The sequence below is a fragment of the Meriones unguiculatus genome, chromosome 8 (assembly GCF_030254825.1).
Source record: "Meriones unguiculatus strain TT.TT164.6M chromosome 8, Bangor_MerUng_6.1, whole genome shotgun sequence".
Classification (NCBI taxonomy): Eukaryota; Metazoa; Chordata; class Mammalia; order Rodentia; family Muridae; genus Meriones; species Meriones unguiculatus.
Window position 1 is genome coordinate 13642860 of NC_083356.1, and position 24216 is coordinate 13667075.

The 24216-nt window shown below is 45.1% G+C and overlaps 1 protein-coding gene across 3 annotated transcripts in view; it reads left to right on the forward strand.

Annotated features, from left to right (window-relative positions):
* Positions 1 to 23855, forward strand: part of Brd1 (bromodomain containing 1) — a 47297-nt gene extending 23442 nt beyond the window's left edge. The window contains exons 7-13 of one of the 3 annotated variants that reach the window (XM_021638996.2): positions 1983 to 2243; positions 8132 to 8629; positions 18582 to 18717; positions 19510 to 19637; positions 20505 to 20614; positions 20819 to 20973; positions 22416 to 23855. In XM_021638996.2, the coding sequence (XP_021494671.1) occupies positions 1983 to 2243; positions 8132 to 8629; positions 18582 to 18717; positions 19510 to 19637; positions 20505 to 20614; positions 20819 to 20973; positions 22416 to 22599 (1472 nt within the window). In that variant the 3' untranslated portion in view covers positions 22600 to 23855. Of the gene's footprint in view, positions 1 to 1982; positions 2244 to 8131; positions 8630 to 18581; positions 18718 to 19509; positions 19638 to 20504; positions 20615 to 20818; positions 20974 to 22415 lie in introns of those variants that run through there. The other 2 variants (XM_021638997.2, XR_002476475.2) reach the window with 2 other exon arrangements.
* The last annotated feature ends 361 nt before the right edge of the window (positions 23856 to 24216 follow it).

A 24216-nucleotide genomic window follows, 5' to 3' on the forward strand; every position in this document is an offset into this window, starting at 1 on the left:
TGCAAGGCATACAGGATAGATAGAGTTCTTTTCAAGATAGGATGTAGTGCTACACATTTGTAGTCTCAGCACTCAGGAAGATTGTCAAAGTTCAGGGCCAGTCTGGACTATAGTGATTTCCAGCTAGTGTGAGTTACACATCCTGAGTCCCTGTCTAAAAAACACAAGTGATCCAAAAAATATAATTAGGAAGTAAACACAAGTAGGTTGGAGGGTATGGTTTGCTAGTGTTTTCCTGGCATGCCCATAGCCTGGGGTTTGATCTCAATACAGCATAAACTGGGCAAGGTGGTTTCAAGCATTATAATTTCAAAGTCATTTTGGCTACATAGTGAATTAAGGCCAGCCATGAGACCTTGTCTTGAAAAATAAGACACGCACGCATGCGATCTCATATGCACAGAGGTAACAGCTTCTAGAAGCCTAGATAGATCCAGTATTGTTAGATCAGAGCCATCTTGTGCTGAGATGTCTGTAGCAGTCTCTGCTGGAGCTGATGGCCACCGTGGATTATGGAGAGAGTCCTTTATGTACATCTACATTCTCTTCTCCAGGCTGTGTGGCAGGCAAGCGTGGTGCTCCATCCTTCTTGGTTGTGGACACGTGCCTGTGACTATACTCTGGATGGTCTTGGCTGTTAGAAGCAGAGGAGCCCAATGGCATACGGAGCCTTTTACCTCACAGCTTCTGATACTCATGCTCTCTAGATGGAAGGGACTTGGAGGTCTCAAAGTTGACACTTTGAGGAAACTGACTCTGCCATTGCTAAGTAAATTTCTATGCCAGGCTTTTTGCCAAAGAGGAAAGTAATAATGAAAAGTAGAAATTTGTATTTTCTTTAGTGATTGGACTAGAAAGAAAGGGGGTGGTCTGTGGCAAGCCTACCTTTGGGTACCTCTGCCACTGTTCTGAGCCCTCTGCCACTGTTCTGAGCCCTGCTATAATGAAGATACTGGTCCTTTTGAAAAAGAAGCAGACAAGAAGGGCATGGTAGCTCATGATTGCAATTCTAGCACTCAGAAGGTTGAGGAAGGAGGATTGAAAGTTTGAGGCGAGCCTGGGCTATGTAGTGAGGCTCAACAAAAAGAAATGAGCCTTGAAAAGTTGAGATGGGTTTTTTTTTGTTATTGTTGTTGATGATTATGTGTTTTGTTTATTTTGGTGCTTTAAATGAAAAGAACTTTGTTTAGTTTACTTGAATTCATTTGAGGGCTTAAGTTGAGATTTTGTTAGAAATAGTGTAACTGCAAGCCCACAGGGGGCTTTATTCACACCCTGTTGCTAGTTAGTGTTGTTCTTGTAAACAGGACACTTCACCTGGACTTGGGTTTCTGGGCTGGGCACCACATCTGGGCAGATCTCCTTTATGTTGTCCCTCTGTCATCCCTAGGGACTCTTCCTTTCTTTTAAAGAATTTCTTTGGCAATTTCACTAATTTAAGTTCTTTAGTCAGCATTTGGAAGACTTGTGGACTCTGCAGCCTAGTGTCCATGGACACAGTGGTTCACAAGCAAGTATTTCAACTAGGATGGCATTTGTGATGTGTAAACAGTCCATGTCAACATGTCGGCACACTGTCACTTCCTTTGGCAGTCCATATTGTGTCTGTGCTGATGCATAAGGTCTCCTGCATTTCTGATGGTCTTTGTGCCCCTCACTTGGAATGGACTGTTTATACAGCAAGACTGAGTTGGGTCCTGTTCCAGGAGAGGCCACACATGCTACCTGCATATCCTCTCCTGTGGCCACACTATTCTTTGTGTCATACTGACTGGAAGAGAAAGTCTTTTAGGAGTGTCTTTTTTCTCCTTTAGGCAACAGCCTTCCCATGGGTTCAAATGAGGGTAGAGGACACTGTATGGCATCAAATGGTGAAGCTGGAGCTTTGGCCAGGGGCGGGCTAAAGAATAGTTGGGACCAATGTGTTATTCTTAGAGGTGCCCAAGGATCAGGTGACTAATGATGCATGTTGTTTGGTTCAGTGGACAGGTTGCTGGACCCAGCCAACAGGGCCCACATGAGCTTGGAGGAGCAACTGAGAGAGCTACTGGACAAGTTGGACCTCACCTGCTCCATGAAGTCCAGCGGCTCACGGAGTAAACGGGCAAAGCTGCTCAAAAAAGAAATTGCTCTTCTCCGAAACAAGCTGAGCCAGCAGCACAGCCAGTCCCCACCCACAGGGGCAGGTACAGGAGGCTTCGAAGATGATGCAGCTCCACTGGGGCCGGACACAGGGGAGGAAGGTAAGCATGAAGGGGTGGGAGGGTCACACCCATGGACATGGGTGTTTCTTGTCAAGCTTGAGTGATGCTCTGTAGTAACCATGAATTTATAAGTTTTGAATGTCATAGAACACTGATCACTGCATATTCCACCAGGTTTTTGATGCCCTTTGAAAGGATGTTCTTCTGGTTGTTGTCTGCTGTATTTTGCCTTTTAGTTTACAAGCCTAAAGGCATGGAATGAGATTTTCTTTAACTTGAACCTGAAGTGCTTTTAAAAGGGTAGTTTAGAGCTGATGCTGTGTTGAAGGTGGCTTCTGCAGTAGGAGCAAGAAATGTCTTTGCTGTATTTTGTAAACTGAGGTGTAGAGTATTAGAGAATGAAACAGCCTAAAATTGTTTTGGCTTGGCGTGTGTAGGTTAGAGGAAAATTAGTGTGAGTTAGTGTCTCTCCTGGTACCTTACAGGAACTGGGGCTCAAACTCAGGTGGTCAGGACTTGAAAGCACCTCTCTCTGCTAAGCTCTTTTGCTGGCTTTGTGACAGCTTCCCGAGAGGAATAATTATTGCTAGAGCACACCCAGCCCTGGGCTGTAAGGGTGGGAAGGAAACTGCTGTGCTCCTAGGCAGAGGCCTGTTCCCAGATTGCTCAGAAGCCTCAGGCCTTTCCTGTCCACCTTCAGTGGACACCATCTTGTCCTAGCAGCATTGAGTGGCATCTGGGAAAGATCTGGACAGCTGAGATGTTAGGATGGGGAGGACGGAGAGGCAGAAGAGACTGTCTGCTCGTGGGGTACATGGATGAGGAGGCCTTTGTATGTGGTGAATCTAAGTGTGGAAAGTCTAGAGAATCAGCACACCCTTCAGTCCACTTGGCTCAGTCACCACATTTCAGTTCCATGAAATGGGAAGAAAAATAAGAGCTGCTCCTGCCACTGTTAGCAGTTTGGCTTATGATTTGCCTGTGTGTTTTTCCTGCCCCATCCAAACAAGAATAGGGAAAGAGTAAAACAAGGCAGATGTAGTTGCGATTTGCATTTTAATCTGTATGGCTATCTGTGCCAGATATGGCTCTGACCTACTCCTCATAGTGACATGGTTTCACTATGTTTGTGCCAGTCCTGTAGATTGTTGGTGACAATCTTCTAGTCCACTTTCTCCTTCTGGTTGCTTCTTTTATACGCTTATGCTAGGCAACCAGCAGAAGCTACGGCTAACGCCACTGAGTTCTCCTGGCCTTAGAATTTACTTCTAATATGTCCAGTTGTAAATTTCACATATTCCCTTGATTGGTCCACACAGTAAAGTTATTATTTTTCAGTGTGTGACATATTTCTTCCTCATTGTCTAAAAGCCTAATCACTAGCACATGGCAATCTTCTGCCATGGTTGAGGACTCTTATGTTTTCTTTAAGGAACATTTGTTCATGGGACTGTTGGCAGACAGATGCACCCAAAATACTGCTATTCTTTGCATTCTGTGGTGAATTCCACCTAGAGCTGTTTCCTGGTTCCCATGATAGCCCTTTGCAGGCGCCTCTTACTACTGCTACAACTGGCTGAGGAGGACCCTTGGCCTAGCCACCCAGTGATCTGTCACTGTTTGTGCCGAAGAGTCAGCTAGGGAGGAAGGGGATAGACAGGACAGCTCACTGGAACTGCAGTGGCTTGCTCTTGAAAGAGAAACCTGACTTCTGTCCTCACCACTATGTGCAGGTGTGCAGAATTTCATTTCCTCCCCAAAAGGTCTCTTGTAAAATGAGTGCTAGTTTTATAGGGTTGAGGTTTCTCTTTTCACCTAAGTCCCTCAACTCAAGGAAGAGCCAGCAGTGTCATTGGAAGAACTGATCTCGTGGGGTCACTTTGAAGGAAACATTGGTGATAGCTGAGACAAATGCCTAGAAAGTTGTTGGCCTGTGTTTAAAACTCAGGAAAAGAACATTTTCCTTTTAGCTGAGAGGATCAATGAATGGAGAAGGAAATAGCTTAGCAGTCCATTCTGAGGCAGAACTGTGGGGATGGAATTTAGGGCCCTTAAAGAGATTGAATATCAGACAGGCAACAGGGGAGTACATAAATGTTGGTGTGGATAACAGAAGCAGAACAGAAATTGCTATGTGTATGTTAGGATGGAACTCCAAATTCAACACAATACATAGGTAGTTCAGCATATTCTTCTCAAAGAGCATGTGTTGGTTAGGTGAGGTCACACATGCCGGAGGCAGAGGCAGGTAGAACTCTTTGAGTGTAGAGGCCAGCCTGGGCTACATAGCAGTAGCCCAGGAAAAAAAATTTCCATTCTTTTCTTGAGAATGACCATAGATTTTTTTTTTTTTTAAACCCAGGAAGGCATTTCTTAATGTAAAATAAGCAGTCTCACTTAAATAGTAATTAAATAATACTTTTGTATTTTGTGACATTTAGGTTGTTTACATTAGAGGAAACAGTATAGCTGTTGGCAGCAGGCCCTAAAGGCCACCATCTGAGGAAGGAAATGGGTTCTGGCTGTCTTGGGTGGTAGTCGTGCCCTGGCTGCTACTGCAAGCAGAAAGCTATTTTTCAGGAGGCTTTCCATGTTGACCTTAAGGTTGAAGAGCTCTGGTCAGTTGAAGGCTGAGAGAGGCATGGAATGGGGCCGTTAATAAGCCTGTGGGACAAGTTTGAGCTTGTAGACCTTTTTATTCATTAGGTTTTAGTGGATTAACTAGGACCTTTGGGGAAACCAGGGTCTATGTGCTGTTGAATGGGGCTTACATCTTGTCTATGGGTAGCTTGTAGGGGTGTGCATGCTGAAGATTCCAGGACATATTAACACTGCCAATGGGTTATCAGTGTTTACACAGCAGCCAGGTGTTGCTCCTGCTGTATGTGCCCCATGTTAAAACTCAGCAATGAGTACAGTGTAGACTCTGCTTCTTCAGGGCTGGCAGAGGAAGAGAGCAGGAGATAGATTGCTGGTGGAGATGGTACAGTTTCTAGCTATGTATTGGAATGTCTCCACACACTTTGCTGTGGTAGCCAGAGTTGTCTGTGGCTTTGGTGGAAGCATTAAATTGGCTTGGTGGCCTTGTAAGTGGAGAATCATGGTCAAACAGGGACTAGCTGGTCCTGAGTAGATGTCCGTATAATCAGCTTGTGATAATATGAGCAGCTTTTGCCTTACTGCTTTATGTTCTAAATCCTGGTTGGTGTTTATTTGAATATTGGCATTCATATTCATGAATATGAATATTGGAGTTGTGTGGTGTTGATTCTGGAAACTAATTGGAACATGCAGTTAAGTAATGTCCAATTGTTAGCAGACAGTGAGGTTTTGAAAATAAAAATGTTTTGCGTTTGTATATTAACTGCCAATAAGATTTCTGCCCGAGGGACCTGATGGGGTTGTTAGCTGTGGCGCTAGTGCTGCCCGGTGTGCTGGTGTGAGGGTTCACTCATCAAGGAACCTAATAATCTTAAGTGTTGCTGGGGGTCACAGAATTTTAGTGGTTCATGTGGCTCCATGGCTACTGGAGATGGCCTTTCACTTGGGCCTGTACATAGCCTCTTGTATCCAGTGTGATTCTTTTTGTAACACCCAGGAGTATGTCAGTTAACTATGTGGTGGTGGCTGGGAACCTGGTTTCCTACTCAGGGGTTACCACAGAGCCAGGGAGAACACAGATCAGTGTGCCTGGCCATGCAGTCCCGCATGGGCAGGCAGCTTTTGATTAGACATTGCTTAGGGAAAGTGGAATGTGGTGGAGTCCTTGTGCAAAGGGCCAGGCATGTTTAAATTAACTCTTGTCTTGGCAGTAGTGACTGAATCTAAAAGTTAAGTAATAGGCAGAAAGTGGGTCTTTGGTATCTCTTAGCCATGGAGAGAATGGATAGGATATCTGTAGTGTCTGGAGCCCTGGGCAGGAGGCCCCTCAGGTCCCATGTCTGCTGGTCTTGTACTGCTTGGGGATGCCTATTAGCCTTGGCCCTGAAGAGGCCATAGAGACTGGATTGGACATTTTGGGACCCTGAATTAGGATAAGGTGCTTGGACATTCAGGTAGGAGATGGAGGCAGGAGGCAAAGTCAAGAAGTGTGCAGTGAAAGTGAGCCTGATAGTGGTCACCTGCCTCAGCCATGTGCTCCTGTACCAGCCTACATACGATCTAGTGCCAGTGATTTCTGTTTCCACGTTTATATGCACCAAGAATGCCATGCATAGCTCTGCATTGTTCCTAATCCCATCTTTTCAGTGGCCCTGTGTGCTTTGCACACACTGTGGCTTCTAAAACTCTTAATGAACCCCTAACCAAAGTGGGCAGGAAGAATTTTGTCAGCAGCCAACATGCCAGTGATTCAAGATTCAGCATTTCCACTTCATTGAATTTTAATCTCCAAGCACAGATTTTTTTTTGGCCCTTGTGGCATGAGTTTATGCATTGTTATCTTCTAGATAAAGCTTTTCAACAAAAGACCTCTTAACGGGCTTTTTGTTGATGCTCTGCTTTCTCCCCTTGGTGGTAGACTTGCCTCTAATAGGCTCCACCTGCACATAGTCGGCCCAAAGCCAACTCACTTGCAAGGGCGGCTGTTTGAATCTCCTGTCACCCTCAGCCTTGCATTGCTGAGTGGAGGTGCTTAGGAGAACTTCTCTGGCCTAGAACATTTGTTCTGAGCTAATCAAGTGATCCAGAGGCATGAGTGGAGCTTCATATCATGTAGCTTTTCATTTTCAAAGGGACTTTTGAATTTAAAGTTTTGTGATGTGGTGTAAATGTTTTGTGGGCAGTTTGTAGTTTGAACAAAATAAAAACCATACCTAGTGATAATATATTCTACGTTGGCTTGTTTAAATTGATGCTCTTGGTTTTTCTGTCATGTCCTGGAGTGAGACTCTCAGAGTAAGTGTTATCCAGAAAGAACCCCTAGCTAGTTGCTTAGCCAAGCAGGGCCTAACCGCACACCATGAGCTTCACTGCCATTCTGTTGCTTGAGATTTTTATGTGTGAAGACAGGAATATAATACTCTCTGGGGTTGAATTTAAGTTAGGATATCAGGTCCATCTTGTCTTTATTTTTATTTTTTTATTTTATGTGTATCAGTGTTTTGCCTCTATGTAAGTGTACCAGGTGTGCATGCCTGGTGCCACAGAGGCCAGAAAAGGGCGTTTGATTTCCTGGAACTGGAGTTACAGACAGTTGTTGGCCGCCATGTGGATGCTGGGAACTGAACTTGGGTCCCTTGCAGGAGTAGTAAATGCTCTTAACCAGTAGATGCTCTGAGCCAGCTCTTAGCTCCCATGTTGGTAAATTATAAACACTTTTAAAGAGGTTGAAATGATTTTGTGGGTCTTTTTTATTTTTAAAGATAATGAGGTGGGAAAGTAGTGCCCGCAGGTCTGGATAGTCCAAGGGAGTGGAAGGTCATCCTGCCTCGTAAGAGTCTTCCTCAGCCCCCCCACTCCCAGAGCTTGGGCTTTGACTTCCAAAGCCCTGGTTAGACAACTTAACATTTGTTTTTCTTATCTTCACCACCTGGTGGTGCAGCATAAAGTGCTGTGGGGACCTTTTTAGGCTCCCTTAGTTCTGTGACTTTTCACCTTCCTCCAGGTAAGTGAATATTGATACAGAGATTGTCTTGAACTCAGATAAGATTTTTAATATTGCCGTGTGTTAAATGTTCTTTCACAGTTTTTTCCAGAAAGTAACTTGTGCACCTGGGCTTAGGACACGAGGCCCAAAATCTTTGGTTAGGGAAACACACACAGTGTTACCTGACGGCCCCGGGCTGCACGCTGCTCAGCAGACCATTGTGTGTGATGCTGTTTCCTTAGTTGAATTAGTGTTTTGGTGGACTTCACATTTATATAAGTTTTATAATAGATTTTATAATCTTCAGTTTTCAAAATCACTTTATTTATAATTTTTTCAGGAGATAAATCTCCCCCTAAACTTGAACCATCAGATGCATTACCTCTTCCTTCAAACTCGGAGACTAATTCAGAACCACCAACCCTCAAACCAGTAGAACTCAACCCCGAGCAGAGTAAACTATTCAAAAGAGTCACATTTGATAATGAATCACATAGCACTTGCACTCAGAGCGCACTGGTAAGCGGACACCCTCCAGAGCCCACCCTCGCCAGTAGTGGCGATGTGCCGGCGGCGGCGGCCTCCGCAGTGGCGGAGCCATCAAGCGATGTAAACAGACGCACTTCTGTTCTCTTCTGCAAATCGAAAAGTGTAAGCCCCCCAAAGTCTGCCAAGAACACTGAAACCCAGCCAACTTCTCCTCAGCTAGGGACCAAAACCTTTTTGTCTGTAGTCCTTCCGAGGTTGGAGACTCTACTGCAGCCAAGGAAAAGGTCGAGGAGCACATGTGGAGACTCCGAAGTGGAGGAGGAGTCCCCGGGAAAGCGCCTGGATACAGGTAAATGTCAGGGGCAGCGCTCTCCAGGGATCTGTTAATACAAAACCATGGTACTGAGCTCTTGTTTCTGCAGCATTCTCTTCATTTCTGGAGGTGAAGACAGACAACATGGATTTTCATTCTAAAGCTGAGAGCTGTTTGCAGGCAGTGGCCATTCAGCCCATTGGTAGCACAGCAGCTGGGTATGGCTGGCCCTGCCCGTCCTTTGTCCCCTTTCTCCTGTCCCTGTGGGTTTTTCACACATTAGCTTTGAATGTGGTTTGGTTGAGTATCTTGACTATCATGTTCATGGATGTGTGTAAACTGTGACCTGTGAATAGGGACACCTGGCACTTCCATAGACCCAAAGTGTATGTGTCTCCTGAGGTCAGTTCCCACAAACCCAGAGCCATAGATTTGAACCTGAACCTTTCTTTCTTGAAGACTACTTGTTCCCTGGGCTCATCTAAAAATAATCTATCATCTCATTACTTGTTACACTTTGCATAATTGGTTTAAGGAATATTTTACTGTTTCTTCAATGTTGTGTTTTTTTTTTTTTTTTTGTAGCTTGTTTTAGTATACATCCATCGTACTGCTAACACCTGCCCCCATCACACTAAAAAAATGTTTCTCATTTACTCCTAAGCTTTTTTTCCTTTTAATGGAGATAGTCCTTTTAAAAATAAAAGAAAGCTAGCCTGGCATGGTGGTGCATGCCTGTAATCCCAGCACTCGGGGAGGCAGAGGCAGGCGGATTGCTGTGAGGCCAGCCTGCTCTACAGTTCAAGTTTAGGACAGCCAAGGCTGCACAGAGAAACCCTGACTTAAAAAAGAACAGCAACAAAAAAATTCTAGTTAGTGGATTTTTTTATAATCCTATAGCTATTTTTTATAATACAGATTTTTTTATAATCCTATAGCTATTAGTAATCACTTATAGCTATATGACAGCTATTACTAATAGCTATATAAATATTAATTTATTCCTGTATGTTTTGTGCAGGTCTAGGCTACAGTGTGCACATATGAGGGAGGGAATAAATTTTAGGACACCTGTGGAGTTTGTTATCTCCTTTGATTATGTGGGGTTGAACTCAGGTCATTGGCTTGGCAGTAAGGGAATTCAGTTCCCACTGTACCATCACCTCGGCTCACTACTGAGCTGTGCTTCTTTTTCTGAGATGTCGCCACAGATACCTATATCTTTAGCATCTCCATGAAAATTCCCTGTGCTGTGCTTGAAGAACCTGGCTTGGCATTCCTCACAGCCTCCTATCTAAGTCCCATATAAAACAAAGTAGGGACAGGTGTATTTGTGTTCTTGAACAATGACTGCCAGCATCAGATTTTCAACATCTTTTTTTCTGTTTCAGACAGGTTTGTATTTTTGTTTTTGGTCCTTGATTAAAAGTTGGTTGTTATTCTCTGTTCTCCTGTCACACCTAGATAACCGTCTTAGTTACTTTTCTGTTGCTGTAAAGAAACACAATGACGGAGGCAACTTATAAAGGAAATCCTTGAACTTGTGGCTCATAATTCTAGAGGATTAGAGTCCATGGCCATCATGGCACTGAGCATGGTAGCAGGCAGGCATGGTGTTAGAGCCTGTATCTGATCTGCAAGCTTGGGGCTGTTGGGAAAGGGGAGAGCTCAAGCAAGCAGGAGAACGAACGCTAACTGGAAATGGCTCAGCTTTTGAAACCTTAAAACTTACCCCTGTGACATACCTTCTCCAAAAAGGTCATACCTCTTAATCTTTCCCAAACTGTTATCCCGACTGATCACCAAGCATTTAAATATATGATTCGGTAGGGACCATTTTCATTCAAACCCACATTCCATTTCCTGGGCCTCTATAGACTGTGCCCATATATCACAATGCAAAATTCATGTAGTCCTACTTCAGAACTCTCCATAGTCTCACAATTTCAACAGTTTAAAAGTCTAAAGTTGGGTTTGGAGACATGGCTCAGCAGTTAAGAGTATGACTGTTATTCCAGAGGACCAGAGTTCAATTCCCAGCACCCACATGGCAGCTCATAATTGTCTGTAACTCAAGTTCCAGTGAATCCAACTCCCTTTATGTAGACTTACATGTAGGCAGAACACCAAATTACAAAAAAATAGATTAATTTAAAAAGTCCAAAGTCTTCTGAGACTCACGATAGTCTCTTAATTTTAACCGCTTGTTAAATCAAACAACAACAAAAACCCAAACAAAAACCCAGATCACATACTTCTAACATACAATGGTACAGAAAATACATTAACATTCCAAAAGGGAAAGGGTGCATATATGGAAATACTAGACTAAAGTAAGACTTTAACCCAGTAGGGCAAACTCCAAATCATAGTATGTCTAAAACACACCTATGACTGCAAAACACACCTCTCTTGGGCTGGTTCCATGCTGTGTTTGCAGCTCTTCTTGGTAGACAACCATGACTTTGGCAGTTTGAACATCTTGAAGTCTCCAATGCAATCCAGGCTTTGCTTTCACAGTTTCACACAATATACTTTCTGGAGGTCCCCATGCAGGAATTCCCCTGCCACACAACTACTTGGTCTCCGTGGCTTTCCTTAGTGGAGGAAGAAGATCCCACAGCCCTTTTATTCTGGAATCCTTCAGAAGCACTAGGCTAAAGGGCTGTATCAGGCTTCCAGCTTGGGTAGAAACCTGCCCTTGCTTGAATTATGTTGGCATAAGCTTTGATTTGTTGTTGCTTTTCAGGAACAGATTGTTCCCCTAGGCCTTTCTTCACACAGATTGCAGGATTAGCTAAGTAGAGTCCCATCCTCAGGATACTGCTCCCTTCATTCATTTCTCCTTAATCTCTTTCAGCATAAGCCTTGGGTCCAAAATTAAATTTTGTGGTATTCTTTTTGTCCTTAAACTATGTATTTTGTGTTTTCTTTTTGTTCCACTTGCTCTTTTTCATTGTAGATACATGTAAGAGTGATTACTAATAGCTATATGACAGAGTTGTTATTAGGTAAAATCTTTACCCTCTCCCAAAGTTACAAATTCTAATTTAGTTTCAAATGGTTCTTTGTTTTAATTGTTGTTGTTTGTCCAAGACAGGCTTTCTCTGTGTAATCACAGTTGTCCTGGAACCTGCTCTTGAACTTGGAGATCTGCTTGCCTTTGCCTCCCAAGCACACTGGGATCAAAGGTATGGGCCACCACCTCCTGGCTTCTTGGGCTGATTCTTAGGAAAAGGACAAAACCAGCCACATTCTTTGCAGAAATATCACAAGAATGGTCTTTAGTCCAGTTGCTAATGTTGTTTGCTCTGAAATCTCTTGAATGGGGCTTTTGAGACTACTGTCTTCTAAGCTCCCATTAGAATGGCCCATTAAACCCCACTTAATAGTGTTCAACCACTTCTCTAGTCCAAAGTTCAAAGTCTTCCAAGATCCAGTATGGTCAGGCCTGTTACCCCAATATTTCCTGGTACCAGCTTCTGTCTTACTTTTTTTTTTTTTTTTTTTTTTTTTTGCTGTGAAGATTAACTTGTAAAAGTAAGCATCAAATTTATGCCTCGTGTTTCGAGAGAGAGTCCACCACCATCATGGTACTGGAGACTTAGCTGAGAGCTTGCAAGCATGAGGCAGAGAGAAGGATTGCTAACTGGGAATGGCGGGGGCTTTGAATCTGAAAACCCAACCCTAGTAACACAGCTTTTCAAACAAGGCCACACTTCAAACCTTCCCAAACAGTTCCACTAACTAGGGACCAAGTGTTCAAGTATATGATTTTATGGGACCCATTCTTATTCAAACCACCATTTTAAAAAATGCATTTCCTTTCAGGCATACTAGTGTTGGATGATTTCTCCTGCATGGGTCTTGCTGATGAGTGAATTCTGTTTTCTGGAACCTTGCCATGTGGTCTGGTCAGAGAGTTGGGTAGGCAAGGCTGGCCTGGTATTCTCAGTGGACTGTTGACATCTCTTCATTCTTTCCTTTCTCCATCTATTGGGTTACCTGGCCTGAAGCACCACACCCAGAAGAGCATTTCTTACCAAAGGCAATAAATTGTGATTTGTTTGTTATCAAAATAATTCCTTAAATTTTTATTTCTTTTGTGTGTGTAGGTATTGGAGAGTGAATCCAGGGCCCTGTGGCAAGTTGTTTTCCGTCCCTTTAAAGTAGTTTCTTTTATATTCATTCATTCATTCATTCATTCATTCATTCATTCATTCATTCATTCATGTGTGTGTATGTGTGTGCACTTGCATAAGCAAGCACATGTGCTTGCATGCCACAGCATGTTTGTAGATCAGAAGATTCTCTCAAGGGTCCCAGACATGTGTAGCAAGCACCTTTACACTGACCCATCTTGCTGACCCTTTTAAAAAAATTTTGAGACAGGCTGGTCTTTGAACCTTTTCCCTAATTTAAATAGGCCTTAACACTTTAGCCACCTACCTCAGCCTCTGAAGTAGCTGAGTATGTGTACCAACAGGCCCAACTAATTTCATTATTATTTTGCACTCAGTAATTTTATAGAAACTTCTCTCAAAGCCATCTTATTTTGATGAATTGATAATAGCACTTTAAATTTCTGTAACATTTGGTTTCTATGAAGCAATTTCAATGTGCCACAAGAAGTAGATTGAAACTGAAGTTGTTTCAATTCTTGGGAGTTTCTGTAACTTTTTCTAGCCATGTGAAGGACTTTAGAGGCTTTTTGAGTTCACTGAAAGACCTTTGTCACTGAAGTGGTTGGTCATGGTTTGCTGTGCTCTGGTCCTGGGAGATTGCCCAGTGAATGTCTCAGTACCGGGTGACGTGTGCACAGGATGGAATGGAAACAGCCTTCTGGCCCCTCAGGGTTCATATCTGTCAGCAACAAAAAGTCTGTTTTGACCCTGCAGGACACTGTAGGAAAAGCTCTCGCCATGTTGCTGCTGGCCAGACACCCTGCTGTGTACCTGGCAGCTTCTGCCAGGCAGCCCAGTTAGCCATATGGGCTCTGCTAGACCATTTGTCACCTGAGGGCTGACACCACAGAGTTCATGAAATGTCATGGGTGTTCACATATGACTAGAGTTCTTTTTGGGTTCTCAGTGATAACGGTGAGTCCCAAGCAGTCTTAACTATAGACCTGTAGTATGTGTGCTCCCCAGTGCCTTTGATTCTGACTGAAATGGAGATTTCTGCTTTCTTATTCCAGAATGGCAGTAGATTTCAGTGGATGCATGGTGAATTCCTAATCGCACTCCTGAGCAGCCGGGAGCCTTATTAGCACTAAGATCTGACCCTCAGGAGCAGGAGGCGTCTACTGCTGCATCTGCCTGGCCCGTGGTGGGTCAGGCATGGGCTGAATGGGCCCATTCTACCATCGGTGCTGGCTGCGCCTCCACCTGAACCTTCTGGTGCTCTCTGCGCACCTGGATTTCTTGTTCCAAGTTGCAGTTCTTCGCTGTTTGAGGACTTGGAGTATTCAGAACCTTCTGATCTTTTCCAGGTTCATCTGGCACTGTGAACTTTTAGGGAATTCTCTGGTGCTCTTCAGTGCACTGCAAGATTCCAAGTTAGATTAAGTATGGACTGACTTATTCTAAAAACGCCCACCCACAGACCTCACTTGCTCATGCCTGCAGGACAGGCAGGACATGTGGGCAGTGCAGAGCATGGTGTCACTACTTTTATGGTTATATATATATATATATATTTTGGAGCTGGCTTCTGTGTTGTAGATTCTTTACTCTGCCTGTTTATTTCCATCAATGGACCATCAGGCCAGGACCTGTATCAACTCTTACTTTGATACTCGGTGCTGTGGAGATTCTCAATGAAGTGGGTGGTGTGGTGGTGGTGGTGAGCAAACAAAATTTCTTCCATGGCCGTTGACTGTTGAGGGAGGAGATGATTCCTGCCCCTTGCAGTCAGCCTAAATGGCTTCTTACTGTTTTCTAGGTTCTCAGTTAACTACTAATGTGCCTGGTTAACTCACTCTTTGGATCCTAATTCTTTTCTCTTAACCTCGACTTGGACTGGAGTTCTGCTAAATGGCCTCTTGGAATGCAAAGCCTTCGCTGCCTCCTTGCCTTGCTCCTAGTTCTTGAGGATCACATTGGAACCATCTGCTGAGCCATCCTCTAAACAGACACTCAGACATCTACCCCTGGAGGAGCTCTTTGTCTTGGGCCAGCCTACACCTCTCTAAGTGAGCCCAGCAGTTGAGAGGAGCCCTGGTGCCTGAGCAGACATCTTTGGCACCTCAGGTCTTCCGGTGCTGTGGCAAGAGCTGCTGTAGCTTGGACAACACAATCCAACAGTTTGAGCCTCATCCTGAGCATGTTCAAAACTGGCCTGTGATGACTGGGGGCTCTGGTTTTAGAGGAGCTTGGCCTAGGTGTCTGAAGGGACTGTACATGCGCACTGCCTAAAGCGGGGCCTGAATAGAGCTCCCTACTTGGTTGTTAGCGTCTTTTATTTCTTTGTTCTCTGCCTGATTGTCCTTTTCCTTTCTTCTCTTTTAATTTCTCTTGGATTATTAAGCATTGTGCTAGTCTTGTTGGTAGCTGTGCAAATGCCTGCTGAGCCAACTGAGAAGTCCTGCTGGAATGGCCCTTGAGGGGTCATTTTGGCCTGGCTTCTGGCCTGTCTTGGCTGTGTGCAGCAGTGTCTTCCTAGACCAAACTCATGAAAAGCAGGGTGGTAGGTGGGGTGGCATGGTTTGCTGTGCTTTCATTGAAAGGCTGAAAGATTGACCCAATGTGAAGTTCTTCTGGAGACAACAAAGTAAAGTGTCATCAGATGATAATAGATACTTCTGCCGCCACCCTAAAATGATTGCACTGAAATGATTGCATTCCTAGCCTGGGGCACAGTGTCCAGTATCGGACACAAGGTTGTTGATGTGCAACAGGTGGGAACAAGTTGGAGCTGTGGGCAGCATGGGCCTGTGTTGTTATGTTTCAGATGAACCAATGGATTCTGCTGACATAGCTCTCTGGTGGTAGGTATAGCAGCAAGGATAAGGATGCACACAGTGACCACACTCTCAGGCACATCTCATAGGCCATGTGGGATCTGTAGAGGGTGGAGAGCCTGGTTACCAGGCCCTGATAATCTCACTGGCTGCAGCCTTGTGAGTTCTTGGCATTGTGTGGGTTGGGAGCCCAGGATAGAAAGGACTGTGTTCCTATTTTACCTTCATGCCTCAGCTTTGCCAATAGAACACTTGGGACTTGTTCCTGGCCTGTGGATGTGAGTTGGAGACCTGAGCACCCCAGGGGCCCCTTTACTGGTAACTCTGTGTACCCAAGTTGTACCATAGAAAACCTGGCACAAGGAGGGAGCTTTTAGGGGTACTGTGGTAGTTAAAAGTCTGGGGCCGGCCCTACCTTGGGACATAGTTGCAGTGGTACTTTTGTGGATTCCTTTGAGCTGGAGGAAGGGGTTTGAGCTCTGCCTTGGTCTTTGGAGACCTCAGGACCCTTTGCAATGTGTGCTTGGGGTTGTCGGCTCTGTATAGGAGCCATTTCATCTTTTTATTTTGATTGTCAAGGGTGGCGGGTGTGTGTATGATCCTACACAGTAAGCCTCCTTGCTAGGTTCCCACCCTGCAAAGCTGATGGGAGAGTCAACATAGGAAGTGGATCACAAAGGAGGGAGGCAAAGACTCCAGGCTCATACCTGGCTTTGTGTCAAAGCCACATCTTGTCCATGCTATGGCTGCAAGAGCCTTTCAGGCTTGTGTCTGTGTGTGGCCCGCATTGCCTCTCAGGACATGCCCTTGGCCTTGGAAGACCAAAAGAATCTGGTTGGGCCATGAAAGCACCCTAGTCCTGTTTATGCTGCAGCACCCTCTGGAAAGCAGGCCTGAAGAACTCTTTCGCTCAGCAGTCCCCAGGGCTCTTTGCTGGAAGCTTCTCAGGTTTCACAGTGGCTGTGCCAGCTTCTTTTCCAGGTGCTTTGTGTTTTTCTATAAGGTGTGAAAAACTTTGTGTAAACTTAGGAGCCCAGATGCAGTATGCCTTGGTAATTAAACACTTGGGAAAACTAGAGAGAGGTATTTAGTCATATTTTCCTTCTCTGAATTATAAACCTCTTAGTTTTTCCTTTTTCTTCTAGGGGCTGTTTAGGCCCTGACAAGGCACTTTGTGATGGGTAAAGCTGTTGCCATCCTTGCTGGGCACACCAGTTGTACATGGATCCTATCCTGGGGCCTCTTCCTATGACAGAGATGCCAGTGATGACCTGCTTGTCCAAGACCTTCAGACTTGCAGACCTGCTTGCAGCTGCCTGCTCCACCTAGCAGTGGCAGATAATTCTGAGCTCATAGTCTGTAAGATCCTGGGTCCTGGAGCAAGGACTTTGCCCCTCTGTTCGTCCATCCAGTTTGGCAGGGATGCCTCTGTGGTGACTCTGCTGACCTAAGTCTGTATTGTGTGTTATAACCTCCAAGGCAGCAACATGTTCCGCCACTTCCTAAGGATTCTTGGGCCATGAGGCTTTTTAAGAATGGGTTGTGGCTTCTTCCTTGTCCTGTATCTTCTGCTTTGCCAGTGCGCAAACAAGAGGCTTTTCAGAAAGCCTTTTCAGTACAAGCAGGTCCTTTTCACAGGCATGTGGGAGCATGTAACGAAGACCTTGTAATCTAGACAGTCATCTCAAGTATTTCTAAGAAAATGTTTTTTAAAATAAGTGTTTTACTTTGAAAAGTAGTTTTTTCCCCCATTTTTAAAGTTATGGGGAAGATGGGCATGTATGAAAAAAAAATGTCAGTCTGCTCTTCCTGTCTCCCCTGTTTCAAGTGGGTACAGCCAGAAGGAGCAGGCAAGTGTGTACTCTGGGAGCGTGATCCTTCTGTTTCAGGGAGCTCTGTGCAGGGAGCATGGATGGATGTGCCTTTTCCTACTAACTTAAATTGAAGGTCAGACTTCCTTGGGAGGAATATGCTGGTTGCATTGACTCAGATCTGTCTTTATTAAAGTACTTTACAAATATCCAGATGATGTGGTTGTGTTTGTTCAGACATTATACCTCATTACCAGTATGGTTCAGCTCCCTTTGGGAGGTGTGTGTGTGTGGCTTGCCTCATTAGGGCCAAGCCCCATGGCTTTGGTGTTTGGGGCTTGAGATTGCTCAGATGAATTGGGCCTATACTTTCTAGTTTAAAGTGTTCTGTCCAACATCTGTAAAAAGTTCTTGTTAACATCTGTATTTGGAATTTTACTTTTTTTCTGATGCTGGTGGTAAGACCCAGCGCCTGCTTGCGTGCTAGGCAAGTGCTCTACCACTGTGCTTTATTGCCCTGTTTGTTTGTTTGTTTGTTTGTTTTTGTTTCTAAAACCTAATTTTCTACTTAATATTCCCTAGTTTGGTTTTGTGGAGTACTGTAGTGTTCCACCACTCTAGGGTACTGGAGGGCCTTTGTTTAGACAGTGCTCATTCCATGTAGAGTGGGCAGTCCAGTTTTTGTTGTAAGCTCACAGTCTATGTGATGTTAACTTGGGAGGTGCTAAGGATTTCTTTTTGCTTTGAATTCATGGAACTTGTGAAAATTACTTTTTGAATATGCGAAGAACTGCTTTGACTGTTTCTACTCTGATTTGCTGTGCTTATTTCTCTCACCAGTGCATCTGTGTCCACTAAGGTCATGGAAATGAGAAATAAGATTCTGGGTTTTGTGTACAAATATTCTTTGTGGGTCTGAAAATGTTGTTCAGGTTGTAGAGTGCTTAGCTAGCATACACAAAACCCTGGGTTTGATTCTCAGCACTACATGAACCAGATGTGATGGCTCATGACTAATCCTGGCATTCTGGAAGATAGAGGCAGGAAGATGAGGAATTTAAGAGCAGCCTGGGCTTGATGAGACCCTGCCTTACAAAAGCAAAGTTAATTGGAAAACATATTCTAACTTTAGATAGGACAGAAGTGTAGGAATAAGTTGGGCTAGAGCTGCTGCTTTGGTGTAGGTGACAGTGAATCTCTGCTTCCTGTGTTCCAGGTCTCACCAATGGCTTTGGGGGCACTAGAAGTGAGCAGGAGCCAGGCATTGCCCCGGGGAGGAAAGCTGCGCCCCGGCGGCGCTGTGCATCTGAATCCAGTATTTGCTCCAGCAACAGCCCACTCTGTGACTCAAGGTAGGCCCTGTCCCCTGGAGCAGGCTGAAGACCTGAGGAAGGCTGCCCTGGATTAGTTCATGTGCTCTGCCATTCAGGGACAGTTTCTCATGGGATAAATTGATCTGCTTGGTAGGTCCATCCCTCCCCCCCACTTGAAAACATCTTGGGCCAGGCTCAATGGCACACACCTTTACTCCTAACACATGGGGGCAGAGGTAGAGACAAGCAGATCTCTGTGAGTTCAAGGCCAGCCTGGTCTACAGAGGGAGTGCAGGACAGCCAGGGCTACACACAGAGAAACCCTGTCTTGAAAAACAAAACAAAACAAGAACCCTTTCATTGAAATTATGAAGCATTTTCGAGGGTACACAGCGGTGAAAAGAAGTAGCTTCCAAAGTTTCTCTCATACTCTAAACCTCTGGTTTTAATAAAAATAGCTCAGCTGTTATGGACACATACTTTCTTTTTTTTTCCTGCTCAGTAGAATTTAACTGGAAGTCAGAAGTAAAACACGGAAATGGTTAATCTAAGTTAGTATATAATTAAACTTGTACTTTGTACCTTTAACACCCAGTTTTTTTTCTTATTGAGAGTGTCATCTGCAGTGCTCTGCCTGTCTGTATTAAGGTGGCCTCTTTGTCAAGTGGGTAAGAATGATCCAAGTACCCTCACTGGGACAGGCTCACTTTCCTTGGGTCTCCACACCACATAGTCCCTTGGCAGCCCAGCACCTGATAAAAGATGAAGCCACAGGCAGGGGCCTCTTCACTGTAATCTCAGTTTGACTCATCTCTGCTTTTCCTCTTGAAGTTTTAGTACACCCAAGTGTGGGCGAGGGAAGCCTGCCCTTGTGCGAAGGCACACACTAGAAGACCGCAGTGAGCTGATATCTTGTATTGAAAATGGGAACTACGCTAAGGCGGCCAGGATTGCAGCTGGTGAGTTGAGATAGGCTTTTTTTGTGGGCATTTTGGAATATCGACAATGGATGGAGAGGCAGGGTCTCCCATAGCAAAGTCTTATCTTGGGCCTTTACAATTGAACTTGTCACAGCAGGGTGGTCATTCCTAGCTTCAGGCCACAGTGTAAGGTAGGGGAGCCTGCTAGGCTGACATTGTGTGGACTTTCCATGTCAGCTCCGAGGATAGAACTACCTGCTATGACTGAGGCTTGGGGCTTTGCTGGGGCAGCTCTCTGAAGGCATGTGCTCTAGGTGTCAGGCCAGAGACTACAGGGAATCTGGACTGCAGTGAGGTGTGATAGGAGCGCTGGAGGTTCTGAGTTACGGAGAAGCTAATACAGTTTGCTGCTGTGAGACAGGATCACAGGAACTGGTTGGACACTACTTACAAGAGTAGTCAGTGTGGGCTTCTGTGAGGTGGATTCCAGGGCCATGCCGGGGCTGCTGGATGCACTTAGTGAGGCCCAGAAGAGCAAAGGTGGTGGGAGCAAGCTAGGACTTGTATTTGGTTTTTTGGTTGTAGTAGGCATCTGATATATGCCAAGGACTTCATCTTTAGAATAGAGGTTCAAGTGTGCTGAGGTATTGGGGAACCTGGAGTCAGGCGTTAGAGTTGGAAATGATGGAGACCAAGAAGGCCTTAGATAGGCTTCTAGGCCTGACCTCCACAGGAAGAACATTGAGGTAATCTGTCTCTTCCAGGCTGAGGTGGTAATATGTCTTCCTGTTCCAGCAGCTAGGGAAGCTAGGGTCTGAGTATTGAGACTTTTGACAGCCAGCAGGCTTTGTGGCTGTGTTGGGAGTTCTCTTGATGGGCCTGACTATGGGATTCCTTCTTTCCTAGAGGTGGGACAGAACAGCATGTGGATTTCCACTGATGCTGCTGCCTCCGTCCTGGAGCCCCTGAAAGTGGTATGGGCCAAGTGTAGCGGCTATCCCTCCTACCCAGCACTGGTGAGTCTAGAGGCTGTGAGTAGGGTGTTCTGGTGGTACGTGGGGTGGGTTCCCAGTGCATGCTTTGTACTTGTACTTCCTGTGCTGCCAAAGGTGTACGGTTGTCAAGTCTCTGGAGGCAGGTGTGTGAGTGGCCGTGAGCTTGAAAGGCATGTGGCTCTGAGTCTGAGAATGCTCTGAGTCACTGGAGCATGTCCTTGGCAGATCATTGACCCCAAGATGCCACGAGTGCCTGGCCACCACAACGGTGTCACCATCCCCGCCCCACCCCTGGATGTGCTGAAGATTGGCGAGCACATGCAGACCAAGTCTGAGGAGAAGCTGTTCCTTGTTTTGTTTTTCGACAATAAGAGAAGCTGGTGAGTGTGATATCTGGGGCTGGCTCTGCAGTCCCAGGGCTTGGCTTGACCCATGCTGAGTCAGGGTGGCTCCAGGTAGTCTGTGTTCTGGTCCTGGTCTACTGAGAAGGGCACACCTGGGGTATGTGGAGTGGCGGTCACTCCAGAGCTATCTGGCAGCTTCTAACACTCCTTAGATCCACGAGTGCCTCAGGCTGTCTTCATCTCTTGCCCTAGGCTTTCTTGCAATGGACTTTCTGACCCTACTTCTCTGCCAGGACACAAGTTTCACTCCCTTCCAGGAGTTCCTTGTCTATCTCCCCTATCCCACCTCCACCCAGAGCTACGGGGAGCCTCTTAAGCCATGGTTCAGATCCTAAGACCCCCTGAGGGTGTAGTCTTGACCATACTTAATTGAATCCAGCCCTTTCCTGTTGGCCCGTTTTAGCTGGGTCCTTTATAGGCGTGGGTGGCAACTTTTGGGGGAGTTGTCAGATTTTCTATGGCCTTCTTTTCTCCCTGCCCTACCTCTCTGGCTTCTGGCAATGGAGTTCATCAATGAAGCTTCCACTGGCCTTGCCCACTTGATGGTCCTGATTGTAGAGTCTTCCCACCCATCCTAGGATCTGCTCCAGGGTTCACTGACATGTTATATGCACACATACATTTTGCTTTGTCCCTTGTGTGCGTATGTGTGTGTTCCTGGGTATATATATATATATATATATATATCATATATATATATGCTGTAGTAAATAAAAAAAGAGCGTTGGGCTTACAATGTTTATTACTAGCTCTAAGATTATCATGGCACTATTACTCAACTCACTGTCACAAATAATAAGACACAGTCATCTGTTAAATTTAGAATTGCCTTATTTACCTTGGGCCAGTCAAATATTGTACTTACACTGGCTCACTAACCTCACTGTCCATCTCCCAGCCCCCATTCAGTGCCATCCACCTTAATCATCCTCATCTGGTCTACCTTCCATACACAGTCTCATGGTACTTGTTCTCTCCAAGCCCAAGAAACCTTAGCCACGTTTACCCCATTCTGCCCTGCCTTGGTATAGGCTGTTTAATTAGCCCATCAGGTAGGTTTACACAACATGGATAGGTGTACCCAGATCTTGAGGGCTAGTAACATCTGTCAGACCAACCTCCAACATATGTGTATCCTTGGGCTTGTCCTGTGTGCACAGCTGTATGTTCCCAGGCATATCTCCATAGTCACTTGGATATGTTTGGGAAAGAGGGTGGTATCATGGTTTTCATGCCTTAACTGAGTCCAGAGAGACCTGGCTAGGTGGATGCCCTCTGCACCCCAGCCATCCTGTCTGAGGCCCAGCATATGGGGAGCTTGTATACTACCCGGTTTCTTCTTCTGCACAGGGCCATAGGTTACTGAGCCATACTGAGTATGGGCTGGTGGTTCATATGCTCTGTCTTCTCTCTAAAAGGCAGTGGCTTCCCAAGTCCAAGATGGTTCCTCTTGGTGTTGACGAGACCATTGACAAGCTGAAAATGATGGAAGGGAGGAACTCTAGCATCCGGAAGGCTGTGAGGATCGCATTTGATCGAGCCATGAATCATCTGAGCCGGGTCCATGGGGAGCCAGCCAGTGACCTCAGTGACATTGACTGAGGTGGCTTCCAGCAAAAGGCAGTGGCCAAGGCCACAGCCAGCCGGGAGTCCTGTCCATAGTGTTGATATAAGCTGTACATGTTTGTATATTGTTCAGAACTTAACTTATTCTGATTTTCTAGGTGTAGTTCTTTAATTCTTTTTCCCCGGGGAGGGGGAGGTTTCACTTCCAAGTTTTCTATGAAACCATCTCGTCTTGGCGCTTTGCAAGTGAGGCAGGCGGGTTCCGAGCAGTGTGGTGTGGGTGTCCCACTGGTGGTGCCGAGGCCTCACTTATTTTAATCTGTAGGTTTTTTTTTTTAAAGACTTTTGAATGTTTAATAATTTTGTAGATCATGCTCTTTACACAGAGTACCGCTTATTTAATAAGACGGATGTAAATTTACAATGACAAATGTGTATTTTAAGAAAGAAAATGACATTATTTTGAATGGTACTTTGTGCAAAGAGGGAATAAATTTATGCTGTGTGCATCACTTGCAAATCACCAAAAAATGTCCCGCCAGCTGCTGCCGGACAGGGCCGTTCTCATTGTTCTGTCTGCCCTGAGTCTCCTGCTCCGCCCTGACTCCTGCAGGCGTGCCTCCCAGCGGGTTATTTATTGTAGAAAGTGTACTCATTTGCTTTATAATGAAAAATAAATTTGCAAAGGTATATTGATATGCATTTTTATACAGGCACATAAAAATTCAACTTGGTGTGGGAGCAGAATGTGTTGCGTGGTTATATACATGACTGGCCTGTGTGTACTTTTGATTTTGTAACTTGTAATCTTTTGTTTACAATGAGGGGCTTTCTGTAACTTGTTTTAATTTAGAACACTTTGGTAGCAATAGACCTTTGGATACATTTTTGTATGGTACATGTGATGTATATAGAATTAGTAGTTTATTTTTATTTTTAAGAGGTAAAGCATTATGTTGGGGAAGGCAGGGTGGGTTTCCAAATTTGCATTTTTATATTAAAAATAAAGTGAAGATTTGGACAGTGTCGCCCTCTCATTCCTGCATCACTAGGAGGCTGGGTGAGCTGTAGCCTGAGGCACATGAAAGGGCCTTGAGTGGGTGGTGTGACCAGCTAGATGACACACTTGATCTTAACAGTTGACCTGGGATGGCATTATTTATTATTTTGCCTAATCATATTTTTATTTTAAAGCTCTAAATAGTTACTAAAAAAATTTTAAATGTTCTTTTAAGTCTACATGTTTGTAATATCTCCATAGAAACTTGAAAATAAAAAGTCTTCCTTTGGTAGTTCTTGTCCCTTGTTTGGCAGATGCTCATGTGCCCAGCATCCCTGTCCACCTCTGTGAGGAAGACTGGGGTGGCCCGAGGCCTTGGGGCTGCATGCCGACAGTGGGCAGACGCTGCTGTCTCTCCACCTGTTGTCTGCTGCTTCCCACCTGGCCTCCTGCTGTTGAGTCTGGTTTGAGCTGCCCTGGTTTGACTTGTGCCCTGGGTCAGCCTGTGGGATGCAGCTGGTACACGTGTGGGCTATGGGTGTGAGCTGCTGCAGGAGTATGGCCTAGTGGGTCTTGGAGACTGGCAGCTATCCTGGCATTGAAGCCTGTTGTCATCTATCATCCCTGGTTCCTGGGAAGCTAGGGCCAGGTGT